Source organism: Festucalex cinctus, chromosome 4 (assembly GCF_051991245.1).
Source record: "Festucalex cinctus isolate MCC-2025b chromosome 4, RoL_Fcin_1.0, whole genome shotgun sequence".
Taxonomy (NCBI): domain Eukaryota; kingdom Metazoa; phylum Chordata; class Actinopteri; order Syngnathiformes; family Syngnathidae; genus Festucalex; species Festucalex cinctus.
The window spans coordinates 15,806,864-15,827,230 of record NC_135414.1 but is presented as its reverse complement, the minus strand read 5'-3'; the positions used below and the strand labels follow the sequence as shown (position 1 = coordinate 15,827,230).

The 20,367-nt window shown below is 36.6% G+C and overlaps 2 protein-coding genes across 6 annotated transcripts; both read right to left on the bottom strand.

Moving 5' to 3' along the window:
• Positions 1-2,659: 2,659 nt before the first annotated feature.
• On the bottom strand, positions 2,660-4,589 carry LOC144017715 (uncharacterized). Its single transcript, XM_077519580.1, has 4 exons — positions 4,302-4,589; positions 3,688-3,996; positions 3,574-3,615; positions 2,660-3,272 (listed from the first exon to the last, which is right to left on the bottom strand). The coding sequence occupies exons 1-4, from the start codon at positions 4,378-4,380 to the stop codon at positions 3,220-3,222; spliced, it is 483 nt and encodes a 160-aa protein (XP_077375706.1). The 5' UTR covers positions 4,381-4,589; the 3' UTR covers positions 2,660-3,219.
• Positions 4,590-5,091: 502 nt separating this feature from the next.
• Positions 5,092-20,140, bottom strand: LOC144017714 (tetraspanin-18B-like). 5 transcript variants are annotated; one of them, XM_077519574.1, is made up of 10 exons: positions 20,038-20,129; positions 18,583-18,713; positions 16,376-16,522; positions 13,088-13,169; positions 12,814-13,008; positions 11,632-11,706; positions 9,976-10,074; positions 9,704-9,880; positions 7,849-7,932; positions 5,092-7,624 (listed from the first exon to the last, which is right to left on the bottom strand). In XM_077519574.1, the coding sequence occupies exons 4-10, from the start codon at positions 13,148-13,150 to the stop codon at positions 7,580-7,582; spliced, it is 738 nt and encodes a 245-aa protein (XP_077375700.1). In that variant the 5' UTR covers positions 13,151-13,169; positions 16,376-16,522; positions 18,583-18,713; positions 20,038-20,129; the 3' UTR covers positions 5,092-7,579. The 5 variants fall into 5 exon arrangements, with proteins under 5 accessions (XP_077375700.1, XP_077375704.1, XP_077375703.1 ...); XM_077519578.1 differs by having other exon boundaries at positions 12,814-13,004; XM_077519577.1 differs by having other exon boundaries at positions 16,376-16,456.
• Positions 20,141-20,367: the final 227 nt, after the last annotated feature.

The following is a 20,367-nucleotide window of genomic DNA, read 5'->3' as shown; positions in this document are numbered from 1 at the left end:
CGAGCAGTTGTGTTGTTTTGTGTAAAACAGTCAGCAACCATAAATTACAACTTTAACTACAGGACTTTCTCTCCTACTTTCAACAGTTTCAAATGAGAAAGCAAGAGCCTGACATGCAAACCCTTCATTTGCAAAAGTCACACAAGGACAGAAGCAGTGTGATTTGTTTTGAAATGTGCTGCCAAGTGCACCCACCCACAACTCAAATGGGCCACTTACTGCATGTGGTCGTCCCTATTTAACGTAAGGATCCATTTCCAGCTCTGGCATACATCTAGGTTGTCCTTAGGAAGCCCCATATTTTCCTGCTGACTCCACACATTTAACGTGTCTGGGGCGTGTTGACTTGAGTGGATTTTGCAGATGGACAGAAGATGTCCAAACAAGCTGGCTTGAATTACTTTCCCTTTGTCAGATAAGAGGATTTGCTGACTTTAGTGATTACATAATTTCTTTGTAGAGACCTGGCCAAATTGTACAGCTCAGGACCCACATTTCTAAAATATAAAAAGCAATGTTCTTCTTCTTCTTCTTCTTATTATTATTATTATTATTATTATTATCATTAATTTATTTATTTATTTTACATTTGATGTGTGACAAATCAGGCTGAAAATGAGATGCATGAGCAACACAAAACGCATTTGTCCTTCGTCATTAGTGTTGTTTTTTTAAATGGGTTTTAGATTTGAATTCATTAAAATTTTACATGACATGAAAGTGGGAATGTTAAAATACAGTTGTAATGGTTATATAACAGAGGTAGTGTTATTATGATATAGAAATATATAACAGGGGTCACCAAAGTAGCACCCAAGGACCACATGAGTAGCCCGCATGCCTGTTCTAAAAATACATCAGCAGTGATGAGATATTGTGATTTCCTCGGAATTTTGTAGATCATTTGAAAATATGAACGTTGAGATTTAGAGAAATAGTTTTGCATATTGGTAAGCATTTTTTCCTAATTATTGTGACAAGCATTCACATAATGTCTTTAAATAAATGACTATCATTAATTTAAAAACATATAATAATAACAGCCCTGCAATTGGCTTGCAACCAGTTCAGGGTGTACCCCGCCTACTGCCAGCTGGGATAGGCTCCAGCCCCCCTACCCACCCCCTCCAGCGACCCTTGTGAGGAAAAGCGGTTAAGAAAATGGATGGACGGATAATAATAACAGTCATAATTTCAGCAAACTTCTTATTTCAGAAGTGTGTTTCTAACTGGTATCCCTCCAACTTCCAAGAGGTAGCTCTCAGCTTCAAAAAAGTTGGTGACCACTGATATAGAAGCATGATTTCCTCTTGGGACCATTTATTGAAAACCAACTGCGTCGACCAAATGATTTTTGTTGCGACGGTCATCTGAGTGCAAATAGTTGGTAATATGCTGCCCTCTGTTGGTTATAAAGCGCGATGTTTATAGACTAAACCGTACAAAAAAACAATCACAAATATAATTGCTACATCAGCAATAATTATTGCATCAGCTGATTTTGAGGCAAAACTGGTAAGTGTCATAAGATCACACTCACCCAACAGTTTGCAGTTGTTGCAAACTGTCTTTAGTCTTCTCTGCAGTATATAGGCCCTTGCTGGCAAAAATTCTCTTCAATTTACTATTCAAGCAGTTTGTGATTGTGAATGCAGATTTAAGTCAGCTATGCCTCAGGCTGAAAAAGAAACTTGGCAAAAGAAACCAACACCAAAAAATAAGAACAATTGCCAATTTTATATAAAACAAGTATCATATCTATCTCACTATCACGGATGTTCAATTCGATACCACTTTGAGTGGTCACTGATACAAAGTACCGATACTAGTATCCATGTCACTAGTACCTTTGTTACATATAAATGATAAAAAGAAAGGACAAGATAATTAATCAATGTAGGATTTTCCCTTAAAATTAAATGAAATTAATGGCAAATGTTCTATTTTTCTAAATTTCTAGTTCCTGATTATAAAACATCCGTCACTGCCGGAGTTGACACAAACTTGAGGACATAACTGAGAGGTAGATTTTTAGGGAAAGTATTGTTTGAAGGTCACTGTGTGCATTGTTTTATACATTCATAATCTTTCTTTAAAAAAAATTAAAAAAAAATGTGTTATTTGTGAAGTTTGTTTAAAGTTTTTTGGAAAAGAAAGATTAAAGTCTCTTCTTTCATCAGAAAAAAAAGTATGTTTCTATCTGTTTCCATTTTGCAGCAATTAGCATTAGAAAAGAGCTAAGTTTCATCAGTTTTCACAAATCTATTTAAAATTCAAAGTAATTGAGCTTTTTTTCTAGATAGCCCTGGTTGATCTCCTTTGCTCTGCTGCCACCTGCTGGCCATTTGTGTAATAACTACCATTTCTGCAACCGTTCTTTGCAGTTGAGAGGCTGCATCAAAGCCTTCTGTATGCTCTAGCATAAGAAAAAAAAACACGTATAAATACGTCTTTGGGACACTTAGAACATTAAAAACGTATTTATACGTTATTGGGAGTAAATGAGTTAAGCATATGTTAGGGTTTTCAGGGGGTTGCGGACCCAAATGAGGGGAGGCAGAGGGAGGAGGCCAAAGCAATGTCCAAACAAAAAAGGGTTTTATTACTTATATAAAAATAAGGTTGTGCACAAGGTGCAGGCAGGAAACAATGAAAACAAAAGTCCTAAATCGAAGCAAACTCAAATAACATGGCAAGACGGGAGAAACAGCAAAACATGGAATTGACGACGGACCAACAAGAACTGACCTGAAAATAGGTGACTAAATACACACAAACTAATTACACAACAAGGGACACCTGGACAAGACACACGTGGGTGAGGGAACTGATTGGCTGAACACAAAGGTGTGGGATGACAAGCACAGGTGAACATGATCACATGAAAACGAGAGACTGACAAACAAAGAAAACAACTGAAGTGATCAACACAGACAAAACATAACAAAAACCCAACCCAAACCATGACAGCATATTCATTTTGATGAATCTATTGATTAGCGTGACATTCTTACGTAATGGACATGTTTTGTCCCAACTCTCAGGAATCTGTGATAGGCCTGTATGGATGGATTACCATAATCATAACCTTGACATTCACAGCCTTTCCGAAAGATATAAACCACAATGGAAACCGTTTTGTATTTTTTTTTTTTTTTTTTTATATATATAATGTATATTTTTGGAATGACGTCCAAGAGAATGTACATGCAAAGTCAACTAGATGGCAACTAAATAAACAATGAGAAGAAGAATGAGCCTCCAGTTTGGACCTGAAATGAAATATACACATTTTCAGTATTTAGTTTGAATGCAATTATTGTGCAAGAAAAGCTTAATTTTAAGACGCAATAGTAGGCCTATTTCTTTGTATGGCAGTCAATCGGGGGTGTCCAAACATCCTTGTTTTCCATCAATCACATCATTCTGTATACTCGAGCACTGACCACTACTTTTAATAATAAAATGTGAAGTATATCAAAGTGGCCTTTTCATATATGCAGCCCCGGAACAAAAGGTTTGGACAACCCCGATCTAAACGAGTCATATGACATCTGCTTCATGCACTCTTACTTGAGCGACTCGACCCACTCCGAGGGCCAGAGGTGACGGACCCTAAGGACAGACACAGTCACAATGTGTCACCGTCTCCTACCTTGATGGTGAACACAAATCAGACGGACTCACTTGTCACCATGGCCAGCTCAAAGGTGTGGTCTGAGAACTCGTGAGGTTTACTGACAGAACACACGTGACTCCCCAAATCCTTCATTTCGACGCGCCGGATGGTGAGTGTGACGCCGCCGCCGGTGTCACTGATTGTGTAACCGGTCGTGCAGTTTTGGAAGGCCTTGTGTTTGATGTAGTGACACAGCAGATCGTTGTGAGGACTCCTCCACTGCACAGACAGCTGAGAGCCGAGCGTGTTGTCATGGTAACGCACACACAACAGCGTAATGGGCTGACCCGGTTGACAGAGCACTTTGACAAAAGTACCTGTAGACGGAAAACAACGTGGGTAACATTTAAAGTCGCAGTAGTAGAACGTTCATATGGTGAGCTTTGCTGGGGGGTTTCCCCCCCCCAAAAAAACATGAAAAGAAAATTAATATATCAAATAAGCAAACCTTAGATCATACATCCCAGACTGAAGTAGAAAAGGCTATATTCTCTATGTTTTGTGTGTGATGAATTTTCATAAATTCCATAGCCAAATGGAGTCAGCTCAGCGACCAGCAGAAGAAGGTCAAGAAAACAAACACAGAAAGAACATTTAGTGCAGTTTGTGTCCCGGAACTTACCTTCAACGATCAAGTGTAAAAGTGTGAAAACATAAAAGAGTCTAGGTTTCCAAGTCAGTTGAAAAGACGTTTTCCACATTTGGCAAATGTTTCAACTCTATAAGCTAACAGCATCAAACAGCTGGAGCACAAATTTAACCAAAGATTGCTATCACTTTTTGTTTTTACTGTCTGCGTAGGGTCAGTTTACAAGCTTCATGCAAGCAAATTGACACTCTTTGGTAACCAAGCATAAAAAAAACCCCACTCCTTAAACATGACTCATCAAACTTAGAATCAGGGTCAGAATCAGGTTCAACTCCCAGCCACCCCCCTTGGTCAGGTAACAAATAAAAAACTAAAGAAAGAGATCAAACACACCAATTTAATGCTGCATTCATTTCAACATTCAGAAAATATTATGGATAAATGTTTTATTATTTTTATGTATTTTTTTACAGTGCCTTGGAAATTACAGTACATCATTCATGACACCCTGCAAAATGATACACAGGCCTTCAGAAATACTGTACATATTATTTACACACAATCATCATCTATTTGTTCAGGAAATTGTACAGTTTTATCAGAATTATAGCACAAAAAAAAAAAACATTTAACTCATTCACTGCCAGTCATTATAGAAAATTTTTACATTTCCAATACTCACGTGATATTACATTCAATAATTATATATAAACCGAATCTACCAAATAACAGAATAGACTCCCTACTTTTTGTCCCGTCCCGTTCTTTTATAATTGAAAGCAGAAAAATGTAGGTTTGCCAAAATACAGCCATTTCTCCCATGGACTCTGAAACTGTGTTTATTTCCTATAAAATGGGGCAATGATGTCATCTACCGGTGGTTGGGCATCAGTAAAGTTGTTTCCAAGTTTGATATTTACAGTGGAGCATGCTCAGATTCGCCCCCATTTAGCACCGCTCTAAAAAATACAATTGACAAGTATACTTGTCAAAGGCAGTGAATATTAATAGACCCTTCCAGTGTGACCGTCATGTTGAAGCGCGCCCCTTGCGGTGGGGGTCAAGGCGTCAATGCGAATGAATTAGAAAACAATCAGTGAGCTAGAAAATCGGTCAAACAGTTGATAAATCAGCGAGCAATGTTATGGTGAACTTGTGCGTGGCCAACGGATGATCTAATGGCTCAAAGAGAGATGAGATCGTTCTTTGGGCTGCCGGCAGTGATTCGAAACCAGGCGGAAAACAGTAAGGAGTGAAAGACGAGCACGGTGGCTCGCGCAAAACTGCTTTGCACCCACAAAAAGTATGAGGAAATGCTCAGATCATTTTATATCAGGTAGTTTTTCCTCTTTTTCATATACAGTGGGTCATAACATTAACCTCTGATTGTAAATTCCAGGCAGACGCAATGAATGTGCCATATTATCTTTAGTGAAACAATCATACTTTTTTTTGCATAAGTATTCAAGTAATTTTGAACAAAAAGTTAATGGTTTAACACGATTATCACAATTAACACTTTAACTCGGGCTTTATTTCTGATGAGGAATGTTTAATAAACGTGCACTCTGTTTGTTAGCAGCTAGCAAGCTAAGATAGGTTGAAGACTTCGATATACAGCAAGACTATAGAATAAGAAGGAATGGAATAAGAATATATCCGGACACAAACGATTTCATGAATGACAATTTACACCATGAAAGTCGTGACCGACGTACTGTTTCAACCAAAAACAACATACCTTAAGCTTTACACTTCCACTTTTCTCTCCCAGGTTTTTTTTTTTTTTTTTTTTTAGCTACCAGCTTGTTATGGGATGTTTGGCTTTGGCTTTGGAGGTGCAGCGGGAGCTAAGCGGTGACGTCGGCTGGAAGGGTCTATAGCTGAATGTTTGGACACTAACTCCATGATTTATTATCTAATAGATGCATTTCTCCATTGTTGACAAAGCATGTTTTTGACCTGAGCAGGTGTGAAATACCAACCAAAGTGAATAGTTTAAATGAAAAGCACAGTTTCAATGTGGAGCATTAAAATTAGTGATAGACCGATATGTTCAAAGTATCACGATTAATTGCGATATCGATATATCAGCACACTCCTAATACCGATACAGATTATTATTATTCAAGGAGGCCGATAACCGATATTTCAAGCTGATATTCATTTGCAGTAAAATAGAAAAATAAACTTTTTTGTTTAATCTATATTGACAGATTTGTTTATAAAATTCGAACAAAAATTGCAGAACTTCCAGGGTCATTAGCATGTGTTAAACTCAATTAAAAAATAATAATAATAAAAATTGGAAAGCAAGTAAAGATTTCTACTGTAAATAAAGTTTTCTACAATTTCAACATAATTTCTTTATTTGTTTTATTTATTTTTTTAACAAAAAGTGTAGGGAGTTCCTATTTTTTATAAAGTGGAAATTTAAATAGATCCATAAATGAAAAGTTCCCTACATCTCACTGAGTGACAAATTCATGCGAACGTAGCTAATTTTGAGTTTTTGTTAGGGTTCGTAAAACGTTTCAAAAGCTCTTTGCAGTGAAAAATGGTCTGAATATGTTCCAAATGTGTTTATGACAAATAAAAACTGGCTGTGAACATCTTACAATTCCTGAGGAAAAGCCCAAATTTAATACGTTTGCAAGTATTCACTGCTCAGTGAGATACCAACTTTATCGGCTTTCAGATTCCAAAAAGGCAGATGCTAATATTGGTCAATATGCCAAATCTCGGCACTGATAATTGGCCCGGCCGATAATCGGTCTATCCCTACTTTAAATGACAGCACCATTGAATCACCTCTTACAGTATATTGCCTGTCACATAATTCAAACCTTCATCATCAAGGCACATTCTTCAACTTCAGATGTCAAGCATCACATTCACCACAAAACGTGCAATAGCAGCCGTTTCAATTTTCACAATTAAGTTACCTGAAGTGTGTTGTGCTCAAAACACTGAAGTGAGCTCGAAAAGCCAGTCTGTGAGTTTGTCTCTGGACAAAGATCCATCCGGGGCCTTTTGTCATTTCACTGGTTTGAATCCCATCTGCAGTTCACTTTGCGTTCCAGTGTTGAGTTTGTTGAACTCAGAGGCAATAGAGTTAAGGATTACTTTATAGTAGAAAGTGCACATACGTAGTCACATACTACTTCCTGCGCTGAAAGCCGAGCCTCTATCTACACAACGTCAACTACAAAATGACATCACAAAATCACTGAGACACACAGACAATCACCAGCATGTCACATTTTACAGTTGTGGCTTCCTTCAGCGTGCGCTTCTTTCTGTGTGCACTACTAGATGCCTCGAAATAAACACAATGCAAACACCATGGCGAAGAGCTGGAGGGACAACGGGAAAAACAGACAGCTCAGTCCGGTGAAAAAGACGGACATTTTGTCACAAATACATGCAGTCCCAAGTCAACCTGATATTACGCAACAAAAAACGGACATGCTTTGTGTACTTAATCTGTCATTTTCTGTGAACAATTGCACCTGTATATAATCTGTCTGGATTTTCAAAACAAGAAGTGACCTCATATCGGTGCGGAACGAACACATACCTCGATTGTCAGCACCACAATGGCGAGAGCGCCTGCTGTGTAAATGTATGCCTCAAAGTAATCCATCATCGCAGAGTAGCAGCCCTGCAATAACATAACAACAACGACAATAATTATAATAATATCTGCTACACTGAATCAAATTGTGTTTAATTTTCCCTCATAAAGTCGTCACCGTTGAAGGGCAATAAATAATAAGAATAATCAGATCCTTATCTGTGGTTGTTTTGTTCAGGTCAAAGCCATGAAAGTATTTGTATGATTTGCGAGGAAACAATCAAAATGCAAGTGAAAGTTTGACATTAACAGCGGCTGTGTCGGGCCACCTGAAGTTTACTGATGTTGGTTTGACAGGGACACCACCACAAATTTCCTAAACTAATTTGATGAAACCAAGAAATTCTTGGATTAATACCTAATATTCAATCTTTTGAATCGAGCACTCATCTGTGCACATCGATCACCCGCATCCATTGACGCATTGAGCAATTGGGTGTGCATTTTGGAGTCTTGACGCTTCACAATTCCATCCACAAACAAGCCGACATATATTATATAAATTACAAATTTAGTTAAAGGGATACTTTACTTATTTAGCCATTTTTGGCAGTCAAACATAACATTTTGCCTATAATAAATTTGATATTTTCATTATTTTTCATGTACAGTGTACCTTTAAAAACATATTTTTCAACTTGCTGTCGACTGAAAATGACATCACAAGGGCTCAGGTAACCAATCACACCTCAGCTTGTGAATGTCACATGACCAAACCTAGAAAACAGGTGAACTGTGATTGGTTACCTGAGCCCTTGTGATGTCATTTTCAGTCGACAGCAAGTTGCAAAATGTGTTTTTAAAGGTACTAATTGTATGTGAAAAATAATGAAAGTATCAAATTAATTATAGACGAAATATTAACTTTTTATTGCTATAATGGGCTACATAAGTGAAGTATCTCTTTAAAGGGGAAGTCAACCGCCCCAAAATTTCTTGACAGTTGGTTAATATTGCGTGAGCGGAATATGAGTTAAGCAGCTAAACCCAGTGGTTTCCATCAATATCAGAAGGCGGCCATTTTGCCACTTGCCATCGCGTGAAAATGACATCATAGTTGCTCAGGTCTCAGGTAAACCAATCACAGCTCAGCTTCAGAAAACAAGTGAGCCATGATTGGCCGTTGCCTAAGTCTTGAACAACTGTGATGTCATCATCTTCAGTTGACAGCAAGTGGCAAAATGGCCGGCTCCTGAAGTGGATAAAAACGGCTGGATATTGCTTCATAACTTGTATTCCACAAATATTCATCAGAATGTCATGTTTAGACAAATGAAGTCAATTTAACATATTATTGTCAAGAAAAAGTTGACTTTAATTATTGCTTTAAATGACAATTTCTACTTATATAGGCTGGCTAAAATTATTGATGAGTTTCATATGTAAAGTTTCTTTGTTGAATAATTTAATTGCTGAATACGGCCATATATGTAACGGGTTCATTATGTGTTCATGCTAAATGCATGGTACTGATTTTGCTGATTATGATGTGTTGTTATAGAAAAGAGTAAACAAATGAATCCAAACGGAGTATCAGTCTGCATTGTGTGATTTGGAATGCTTGTACGCCATCTTGTGGCATCGACAGGCATTTGCAAACTCTTACTTGCGGTACAAAATCAAGCTATAATTAGATTTAATGAGAAAATACTTGAGTGTGGCAGAATGAGTAAAGTGGCTAAGCGGAGACATTGAAATGCTGACTATCATCACTTCTCCTGTATTTTAGTCACTTTTTGATTTCAGACCCTCATCCAATGTGTCTTCTTGGGAGACGTCAACATTGTCACGCACGAACCTTGTTGTTCTGAAAGGCAGGGTTTCCACTGACGCACTGCAACATGCTGATATATTCCATGCGTCCTTGGTAGCTGCTCCCCTGGCAACAGGCATCAGGGGTCATCTTGTTGGGGTTGAGGAGCCTGAAGAGACTCACGTCAAAGTCCTCAGGGCCGCTTACACCACAACAGTCAAACTATACATCCAAAACATACGGGCGAAGGATGAGCATCAGAGTTGGATAATTAAGCAAAAAAAAAAAAAAAAAGGTGAGTAAAAACGATGCTTTACTGTGGTCATGATGGCGTTCCACGTGGATGTGAAGACATCAGTGGTGTTGTAACCTTGATAGTGGTGTTTTAGCTCACGGGTGAAATACTCCCTGGTTAACTGGGCACACACAAAGTAACAGGTTCGGATTGCCAACCACCAACACCGACCAAAAAGTACATCTTGGCCTCCTGACCTCAAACATTTCCATTACCCCCAATACAGTATATGCATTCATACGGTATACTGTAGTGATAGACCGATATGTTTTTGTTTGTTTGTTTTTGTTTCCAGGGCCGATACCGATTAATAGTAGGCAAGGAGGCCAATAACCGGTATTTAGAGACAATATTCTTTATCAGTAAAACAAAAAAAAAGTGTTAGCATCAAAATAAAATTAAAAAAATCAACTCATTCACTGCCATCAATTGCATTTTTTCAACTGGGCTCGATGGGCGGAGATCTGATGATGCTTCACTATACAGGACTGTCTCAGAAAAACAGAATATTGTGATGAAGTTCATTATTTACTGGAATGCATTTCAATAAGCAAAAATGCCATACATTCTGGATTCATTACAAATCAACTGAAATATTGCAAGTATTTTATTGTTTTAATATTGCTGATTATGGCTTTTTTTTTAACTTGGTCTGAGGAAATATTCTAATATTTTGAGATAGGATGTTTGAGTTTTCTTAAGCTGTAACCCATAATCAGCAATATTAAAATAATAAAAAGCTTGCAATATTTCCGTTGATTTGTAATGAATTCAGAATGTATGGCATTTTTGCTTATTCAATTGCATTACAGAAAATAAAGGACTTTATCAGAATATTCTAATTTTCTGAGACAGTCCTGTAAATGTTAAACTTAGAAACAACTTGATTGATGCAGTTTGCTAATTATAAAAGAATGAGAAAAGGCAGAAAGGAAGGAGTATTCTGTCATTTGGCATATTCGGTATATATATAAAATTATTGAACGCAATATCGTGTGGGTACTGAGAATTTTTACATTTTCTAAATTGTCTGGGAGTGAATGAGTTAAGCATTTTTGTGAAAACAACTGTTCAAGCATGTTTTCAACATGTTTAATGTTTTTCTTTCAATTTAAAATATGGCAAATAGACAGCTTTGTTTTAAAATTACAACAACAAAAAAAATACTGTCAATACGTTTCTATAGTAAATAGTTTTTTGTTTTTTTTTAACAAAAGCAGCATCTCTTATAAAGTTAAGTGACATTTTTAATAAATAGTCTATATCCACAAAATGTTCCATGAAATGAACCCAGTTTTAAATTGATCTCTTAAGCTGGTATCTCTCTGTGCTGGCGAACATTGCAAATTTGGGGTTCTTGTCAAACTGCGAAGGTTTCAATCAAAGCTTGCAAACAGCAAAAATTTGTCAGAACATGTCCAGAATTTCTTTGTGAAAAGAAAAATTGTTTGTGATGCCTGAAAATGGTCTGTGAACATCTTTGCAACCTTTTGCAACATTTTACGAACCCTGAAGAAATCACAAAATTCACTAAGTTTGCAAACATTCCCCGCTCAGAGAGACACCAGCTTTATCGGCCTTCAGATTTGTAAAAATGGCCGATATTCGTCAAAATGTTAAATATCAGCGCCGATAATCGGCCTATCCCTAGTATACTGTGCCCACCATTATGACTCACATGCTCCCTGAAGAAGAAAGCCAGGATGGCACTTGCCAGCTCAGCCAGGAAGATGAAAAGGATGAACATGAAGAACTAGTCAGGGGGGACAAAAATGTCATAGGGTTAAGGTTGCTTTATATCAACAAATGTTTCATACAGACAGTAAATACTGGCACAGTTCAATGGAAATAAACCTCCTCTAGATGGCACTTGAGTATCGCCTCAGACTGGTGTTATGTAATTTTTATTTTTGAGCTGTGAGGAAAGAGCAGGTAAGACCTTGACCATGACAATGTCAACATCAAATACTTACTAGGTTTGCTTCTGACACAATTTTCCGCATCTTAAACACAACTTTACACTGTTGCTTCTCGGTGGTAGTCAAGTGTTTATCAAAACACCTCAAATACAGACAATATCTTTGTCATGATGGTTTCATGCTTTCTATCACTATTAGTAAAATATCTTGAGACATGAGAACGTGAAGACAGGACACAGTCAACGAGGAAACAGGAGAAGAGCCAGAACAAGAGTGGCTATAAAAAGCACACAGTGGCATGTCTGACTGAGACAGACTCGTGATTTAAAGTAACAATAAGGGTTGGTTGGACATTTGCGTTGAAGAAATGAGGAGAGAAGCACTTGATCAGCCAGTCAATTCAAATATCAGTCAATGTTTATTCAACAATCCCCGTTTTAACTCATTCACTCGCAGCCATTTTACGGCTGATTTACTGGATTTTGACTAATTTTGCCAGGCCCACAGAATATTGTGTTGTATTGCTATAACAACATGGAACCCACCAAAGATAAGAGCATCTTCTTTCATCAGAAAAAATCTGTTTCCGTTTTGCAGCAATTAGCATTAGGATATAGTTAAGTTTCATCATTATTCACAAATCTGTTTAAAACAGTGGGGGAAAACAGCTTTTTGCAACATGGTTGATCTCTTATACTCTGCTGCCACCTGCTGGCCCTTTTAGTAATAACTACCATTGCTTCAAGCATTCTTCTCAATTCAGAGGCTGCATTAAAGCCTTTTGTATGTTCTAGCATTAAAAAAACCCCAACAACAACGTAAATCTACGTCTTTGGGAGCATGGTAATATTTAAAATAGCACTTATTTATATGTTTTTGGCAGTAAATGACCCAAAATGAGGTCTCACTTATTCTTGTGACTTTATTGCATGAATACTCACAAAAAGTAGCAGACATTTGTTCTCGCGTATGGCACCACAGCAGCCCAGAAAGCCCAAGAGGAAGAGCATTGCGCCAATGGCCAAGATGACGTAGACCCCCGTGAACAGCAGGGGGTTGGCCGCCACAATCTCTCGGAAGCCCATCGGGTCCACCAGCACCCAAACACCAACACCCAGCATGAAGGAGCCTCCTAGCTAGGAGAGACACAAACATCAACTTCGGAAGTGTGCATTAAAAGGCATTCTTGTTCTTTTTTAATCACGGTGGACTCACAAAGATGAGGAAGTTGAAGATGAACATCAGGTACTTCATACAGCTGAGGCAGTCACCCTCCATGGCTGAGCTCCCATGCACGCTGTTAGGTGCATTGATAGAAAGTCATTAGATTAAAACAGCCAAATTAATAAATCAAAGAATGGCACATAAAAAACACACTTGGAAAAATATAAATGTTAAAAGAATTACAGTACACTATTACCTTCCCAGTACTACAAAATGTTGTTATATTTACTTTATTTGGTTTGGTCATGGTGTGTGATTGCAAACAAATACTGTGAAATACAGAAATATGGGAAAATAATTTTCAAGTACAGTAATGTTTACGGTCACTGTGGTTACAGATAGGACTGTGCAATTAATCGAAATTCAATCACAATTTCAATGATTACACACCATAATTACAAAATCAGCATATTTGTAAAAAAAAAAAAAAAAAAGATTATTAATACAAATTTTTGAGTTGTTTAAATTTATACATTTCCACTTTTTTTTAAATAACTAATTTAATACATTTTGCTTAATCAAAAAGGAACTTGCAAAATTATAATGTTTCAAATAATTTTATTTGTCTTAATATTTATTTGTTTTTTATTTTAAAACATTTTTTGTACCAAAAAATAAATGATTGTCCTACTGCACATTGTACAGTACACAAGATGCACTCCAACTTCACGTGTTCCGCCAACATAAATAAATGCATAAATATTATGATAAATATATATTATTATAAATTTTGTTTGTTCCAAAAGGAACTTACATAATTGTAGTGTTTCTATTTTTTTTTTTTTTATTGCTCTTAATATTTTTAAATGCTTGAACGTTGTCTTGTTTTGTACCAAAAAATAAATAATCATTTGGATAATCGTGATTTCATCCATCCATCCATTTTCTGAGCCTCTTTTCCTCACAAGGGTCGCGGGGGCGCTGGAGCCTATCCCAGCTGGCTTTACACCCTGAACTGGTTGCCAGCACAATCATGATTTCAGTTATTGCCAAAATAATTGTGATTATTAATTTCTCCATAATCGAGCATCCTTAGGTACAGATAGCCCTAAATGGTCACCACCTCCCACAAAACAGAACTTTTGTGCTGCATGTGCGATGTATTCCGCATGCCATGGCTGTTAGTAACCCCCCAAAAAGTGTGCAAAACAAAACAAAAAAACAAAAAAAAACGTTTATACACTGTTTTTCGTCAACTAGGTCGTACAGAGGTTCTCAGAGAAATAGAAATTAAATGTTTAAGATCTTTGTGGCTTCAATAGAATTAAGTGTATATTACAAGCCACTTGCTTTTATCACAAACAAATTGGCTGTATGGAGACAGACAGACAGACAGACAGACAGACAGACAGACAGACAGACAGACAGACAGACAGACAGACAGACAGACAGACAGACAGACAGACAGATAGATAGATAGATAGATAGATAGATAGATAGATAGATAGATAGATAGATAGATAGATAGATAGATAGATAGATAGCAAGCAAGCAAGTCAAAAGAAACACATCAATCAGCCACGACTTGGATGACAAGACTTCCATTGTTCATTTGACGTGAGGCGACAGTGACACAGTGGCAGCAACAGTTGTTGTCATGTGTGAAGATGTGACCACGGCAGTGTGGGATCACACATGGAGGGACATTGGCTGCGAGTGAAGCGGGCATGTTGACGTGAGTGGGGCCCTCAGTGGGGGTGTGAAGCGGACCAACTGTGCACTTTAAGGTCCCTGATGGTGTTTACCAGTTGGAGATGACATACAGCCACCTGGCTCATCCAAGGCAGTGAAACACTTTGGTTGAATTCATTTCCTAATCAGGAGATGGGTGCTGTTTGAAATGCTGAAATCTACATATCCTATCATAATAATCATTTCAGTAAAGATGCCTCAAAACAACAGAGCCTCAAATTTGGTGTTGAATTCATTTGGGAAAATTACATAAAAGTTTTACATTTGAATAAATACAGTATGTCGGTTGCAGGACATAATGATTTCAAGAACAACATCCTCATGTTTCACTAATTTGTAGTAAATTGAAAAGTTGCTGCGTATGTGTGTATGTGTCGGGTCTACAGGATCACCAGCTTCCATTTTATGTTGCCTTTTAACAATTGTTAGCACAGCGGTTTAATGCCAGTTATTTTTCCTTCTTTGTCTGACTTTGATAGTTTTCCGCTGCATAAACATGTATTTATCTAATTTGGACATTTTGTGTGCGGCTCTTATTTTAATGAAGTAAAATGTTGAATTTTCTGTTCCCACAGTAATTTAACACATGCTGGCTTCATGAGTGCCAATGCACTTTGGGTAATTGCTAACTCTAAGGGCAGAGGTAAGGATGAAGAAATGAGACTTGCTGCTATGTGTCCATCTTTCACTCATAGAGGCAAGTTACATACAAAGAACAAGAAATATGGTTCTTTCTTTCAAATTAACAACATAGGGTGTTAATTGGGCTCTGCTTTTGTGCAAATAAAAATCCTGCTTCCTGGTTCATATAATGATAAATATATACAGGTGATAATTTCATACTATACAGGACAGTGCAGTCAAAAAGGTATTGTATTTTTCAAATTCATTAGTTTCCTTACTTTAATGTTTAAGATCATCAGACATGTACATTTCAGAAAACGATAACTCACATAAAAAAGAACAATTCCATTTCTAAATGTTTTTATTTATTGAAATGAAAAAGTACTGTAGCTTAAATTTTTTCATATCTTGCCACCTTGTGAGTACAAATCTCTACAATGTTTTTTCCCCCCCAAAATTTTATATAATCAAAAGTCAATTCATCAGCAATTCTTATTATTGATGGACCCCCATTAGGATAGGGGGTACAGAAAATTGATGGGTTTCAATGACTGTAGTTTCAACACATTGTGCATCTTGAGGCTTCTGATAGAACGCATCAAAATGTTGGGGAAAACCACCTACAACAGCTGAACTTCATTAGGGGTTAATCAGAGGGACTTGGAAAAAATGATGGCAGGTGCTTGTGGACTCATATTTAACATGAGTTTAAAGATGAGAGGTTAATTCTGAACACACCAAGTATAGGAGAGTATAGTTTTACTTCCACTCTCTATTTTTTTAATTGAGTTGTACAGGTTAAAGGTAACATTTATGGTGGGAAAAGTTTTGAAACGATTTAGCTCGTTTTTGTTTTGTCTGACATTTGAACAGGGATGTGCAGACTTGTATATCCACTGTGACGTCAAAAGTTGTACCTTAAAAGACTTAAACATTGTGATTGTTTAATTATGAATCACTTACCTAAAATAACACGCTCAGTATTGGCAAGTGGGTCTTGTTTGAAGTGCAGCTGCCTCTGCCTTTCCACTTGTTAGTGTTGAGCTGTTAAGAATAAGAATGTTGTCATCAGGAAGATGTCACCAGCCTCTTCTCGGTAGGAAATGTTCCCTGTTGGTTAAACATTATGCTATCACACATTTCAGACATTTGATTTTTATTTTCAGTTCAACCTTTTCATTCTTCTGTCTTTAATATATGACATTATTATTATGTTAGCCTGTAAAGTAAGCATTACTTTTAAACTGTACAACATATCTCCCATCAACTCTTTTTGTTCCTAAGCACTGTCGTGCGATTTGCCTTCGTCGGCATAATAAAATAAACATTTGGTGCTGCGTGACTCATGGGTCATGATTCATGTTTTTGTATTTGTTTTCTAAGATGAGAGTTAAATCCGTGGTGCTACTTGTCATTATGACAAACAATCAGCAAACAGGCATAGAGACCAGTGAAAAGAAAGTCGTGACTACAACAACAACAAACAAAAAAAAGAGTGGAAAAAACTTGACAGCTACTCACAATAGCATTATTCTGCTCACCATTGTAGTAAAATGTAAGCAAGCCCACTGACAGTTCAATTATTATTTTTTTTTTTCAAGGTAAGTATGTTGGATGTGTGCTTTTACGCTCTTTGTAAGGAATTAAACTGAGTTTCATTGTTTTTTATATTTGGCGGGAAAAATAGCTAATATTCCATGCATACATTTTGGAAAAGCAGCAGAGGAAAATGGAAAATGTGTGCATATTACCAAACAGCACTATTACAGTATTGCAATTGTAAGATGTTGTTTAAACTAGATCAGGGGTCAGCAACCTTTCCTGTCAAAAGAGCCATATTACGCCAAAAATAAAAAAAAATCTGTCTGGAGCCACAAAACATTTCAACATTGTGATAAGGGAAACAGTGTTAGTCTAATGTACTGAGGGCCCAAGAGCTAATTAGAGCTGCAGCATGACAGAAAAATATGCAGGTTTTCATGCTTGGTTTTTCATATATTTTTAGATTTTATTCAATTCTGTCATTTTTGGCAATTTTTGGAATTTTTTCCCTACTTTTTTTGCAAACAATTTCTGACTTTTTTGTCAATACTGTTGACGTTTTACGCCATTTTCAGGATTTGTTTTGTTTTTTGAACACTTTATAGTTCATTTCCAAATGTTTTCGTTTCTGCCTTTTTTTAATTCATTTTTTGACTTTTTTTTTTTTTTTGGGCAATTTCATAGACATTTTACGGTCTTTTACTGCTTTTCCTTTTTGACATTTTAAGGTAGCTTTTAAAACTTTTTCAGCTACCTTTTGCCTCTCTTTTTCTGACAACTTGAACTCTGGCTTCCGACATTTTTTGAATATTTAATTTTTGCATCTAAATGATTAATTAATTGAAAGAATATTGTACCTAAAAAGAACAAATATATGGGGAAAAAATAATTTCTACTAATTTCTTTTTAGAGATCCACATGGAGCTACAGGAAAGGGACTCAAGTGCCACAGATGTCTCAGAGCTGCAGGTTGCAGACCCCTTAACTAGATGGATCGTGTCATCACTATCCTTCGACAAAAAGCTTTCTTTCCACAGCTATCTTTCAAAATCAAGCATTGCACGCACGGAAAGGATGCAAGTCTCGGTCAAAGAAAGGACCACACAGGCAGCAGTGTTTTCTTGCTGTAAAGGACATGTCACCATCATTACAGCTACCGACAGCTGCTTCCCCCTTGAGATGACAAGTTGAGCATGTGGAAAACAGCACTGCTAGCTGGCTTCTATTACAGCAGCCATATTCAAACAGTGTTCACAATTACTGGCTCCCACTTGCTAAGCGGCTTGATGTCAAATGTTCTTGTGATTTGGCTACCATGTGAAAACATGCGCAAGGACTCAGTTATCAAATCTTTTGCATCACAACTCAACCAGGCAGCACTTATATTGTCATTGTTGATAACAGGTGCCCTCGACCTCTCATTTTCACCACAGAACTACCTTTTTGTGGCTTAAATAACACAGGCAGCAAACAGAAGCAACATATGAGAGTTCTTCACTTATTTGATCTTGTCATCTGTTTTTGCCGCTACTCGACAACCGCACGAACCAGTTGATCATCAGACCAGCTGATTTTTGTGAGACCATTTACAGTAACACAATCAAAACATTTGAAGGAAGACCACCCACACATAGAAAGGCCTCGAGTGTCAGAGCGTAGCTTGGTGAATGGGTCACAGGGGAGTGTGAGGGGCTGAACATCTGCTTTGTGTTCCACTGGAGCTTTAATCTTGTTCAATGTAGAAACTTGAAAAGAGCACCTGAAAACATAAATTTCTTTCAAAAGTGCTTTCAACAGGCCGTTGCTACAAAACCCCAATTAGCTAGTGCGTGTTGTGCAAATTTGCAAGTTCTTGTATAAGAACAAAACTTGATCAACATACTTATCAACTAGGGCATAGTATCGAATCCAATTACCTCAACTGATTCGATTTTGAATCACAAGAGTTCAGTTCGATTCGATTTTTCTTCCCCCCGATTCAATTTGATTTCATTCAATTCAATCCGATATTGATTAATTATGGAACATCAATTCTTCTTAAATATAAAAGATCAAAGACATGATAAGAACTCCACAAACATTAAATTCCAAATTAAATTTTGCGGAGGTTAAATTATTTAGTTTATTAAGTAACACGTTATAATCACTTAAGTGTTACACAAACATTGACATCAGGAAGGATGAGATGAAAATATTTTCATAATTGTAATTAAATAATTGTAAATATAAATTAAAAAGATTCTGAGGTGTCTGAAAGTGCAATGTTTCCTAAATGTAAGAAAATACTTTTAAATTCATGTGAATACTAAACTTGAAGAAAACAGTAAGATACAAAAAAAAATGCTTTTAAAATTCTATTTTCTTATGAATTTATTAGAAAAGAGATATAATTGATTCATGGTTCTATGAATCAATATGATTTCATATAGATTATTCGATTTTTAAAAAAAATTTTTTTAACCCAGCCCTACATATCAAAGTATGCTGTGAAACTGTATCGGGATGGTTGATGTAACAGTTTTTTTTTTTTTTTGCATATTATTTAAATTAATAGTGTTTTTATTTCTTTAATGAATGAACACTGAAAAATAAAATAATTCCACACTGTCCCATTACGCTTCATTACATTTTTTTTTTTTTTTTTTTACATTACAGTATTACCATTCTTCACCTTTAATGACAATAAACGGTCCCACAATACTTCATCAAAGATGCTACAGTAGTGGTGAAACCACCTTAATATGAACATGTGTGGATCTTAGCCATTTACAAGCCTTCAAGTCAATATTTACCTATTTGATTTATAAAATTGTGTGGAAATGACCAACAAGAATTAACCAAGTAAATAATTTTGTCTGTAGAATTGTATGTAGCAAAAGCCATTTATTTCTCTGTGAAACCCCACCATACTGTATCACTGTACAATGTGTACATTAATTGTTTTCATTCAGCCAAACGAGTTCAGAGCTCGCTCGCCAATTTCAAGATAATTTTATTATAGTGTAAAACTTAGCGTGGGTAAAATTAAATGGAACTAAAGAATTGGATGACCGCTAAAGCAGATTTAAGACCGTTTCACTTACCTAGATTGTGTGACGTTTTCAGGTGGTCCAGTAAACCTTAAGGTTGGAGAAGTCCGTGCTTAGGACTGCAGCTTCTCCACACTGTGGACACTGGACACAAGGTTCGATTTGATTGGCGCTTCCAACGAGCCGAAATGCTACGCTTCCGTCAATCCTTTTCAAACCAAAGGTATTACCGGAAAACAGCCTTTTTTTTTTTTTATCACAAAGGAATTCCTAATACGGCAGCGATGTAACTCGAATTTTAGTCTATCGCTAACCAACGCTAACTTATATTTATTGCAAAGATCTATATTCACAAATTAATACAAATTTGCAGTCAAAATATTT

Excerpts from the sequence above, each read along its gene's own strand:
- LOC144017715 (XM_077519580.1), bottom strand. The coding sequence starts at position 4,380 with ATGTGGAAAACGTCTTTTCAACTGACTTGGAAACCTAGACTCTTTTAT. Across the intron at positions 3,616-3,687 it reads TGAGCTGGCCATGGTGACAA|GGTCCGTCACCTCTGGCCCT; the intron begins GTGAGTCCGTCT and ends GTCTGTCCTTAG. Across the intron at positions 3,273-3,573 it reads GAGTGGGTCGAGTCGCTCAA|GTCCAAACTGGAGGCTCATT; the intron begins GTAAGAGTGCAT and ends ATTTCATTTCAG.
- LOC144017714 (XM_077519576.1), bottom strand. The coding sequence starts at position 13,150 with ATGGAGGGTGACTGCCTCAGCTGTATGAAGTACCTGATGTTCATCTTC. Across the intron at positions 13,009-13,087 it reads TCTTCAACTTCCTCATCTTT|CTAGGAGGCTCCTTCATGCT; the intron begins GTGAGTCCACCG and ends TGTCTCTCCTAG. Across the intron at positions 10,075-11,631 it reads CTTTCTTCTTCAGGGAGCAT|TTAACCAGGGAGTATTTCAC; the intron begins GTGAGTCATAAT and ends GTGTGTGCCCAG.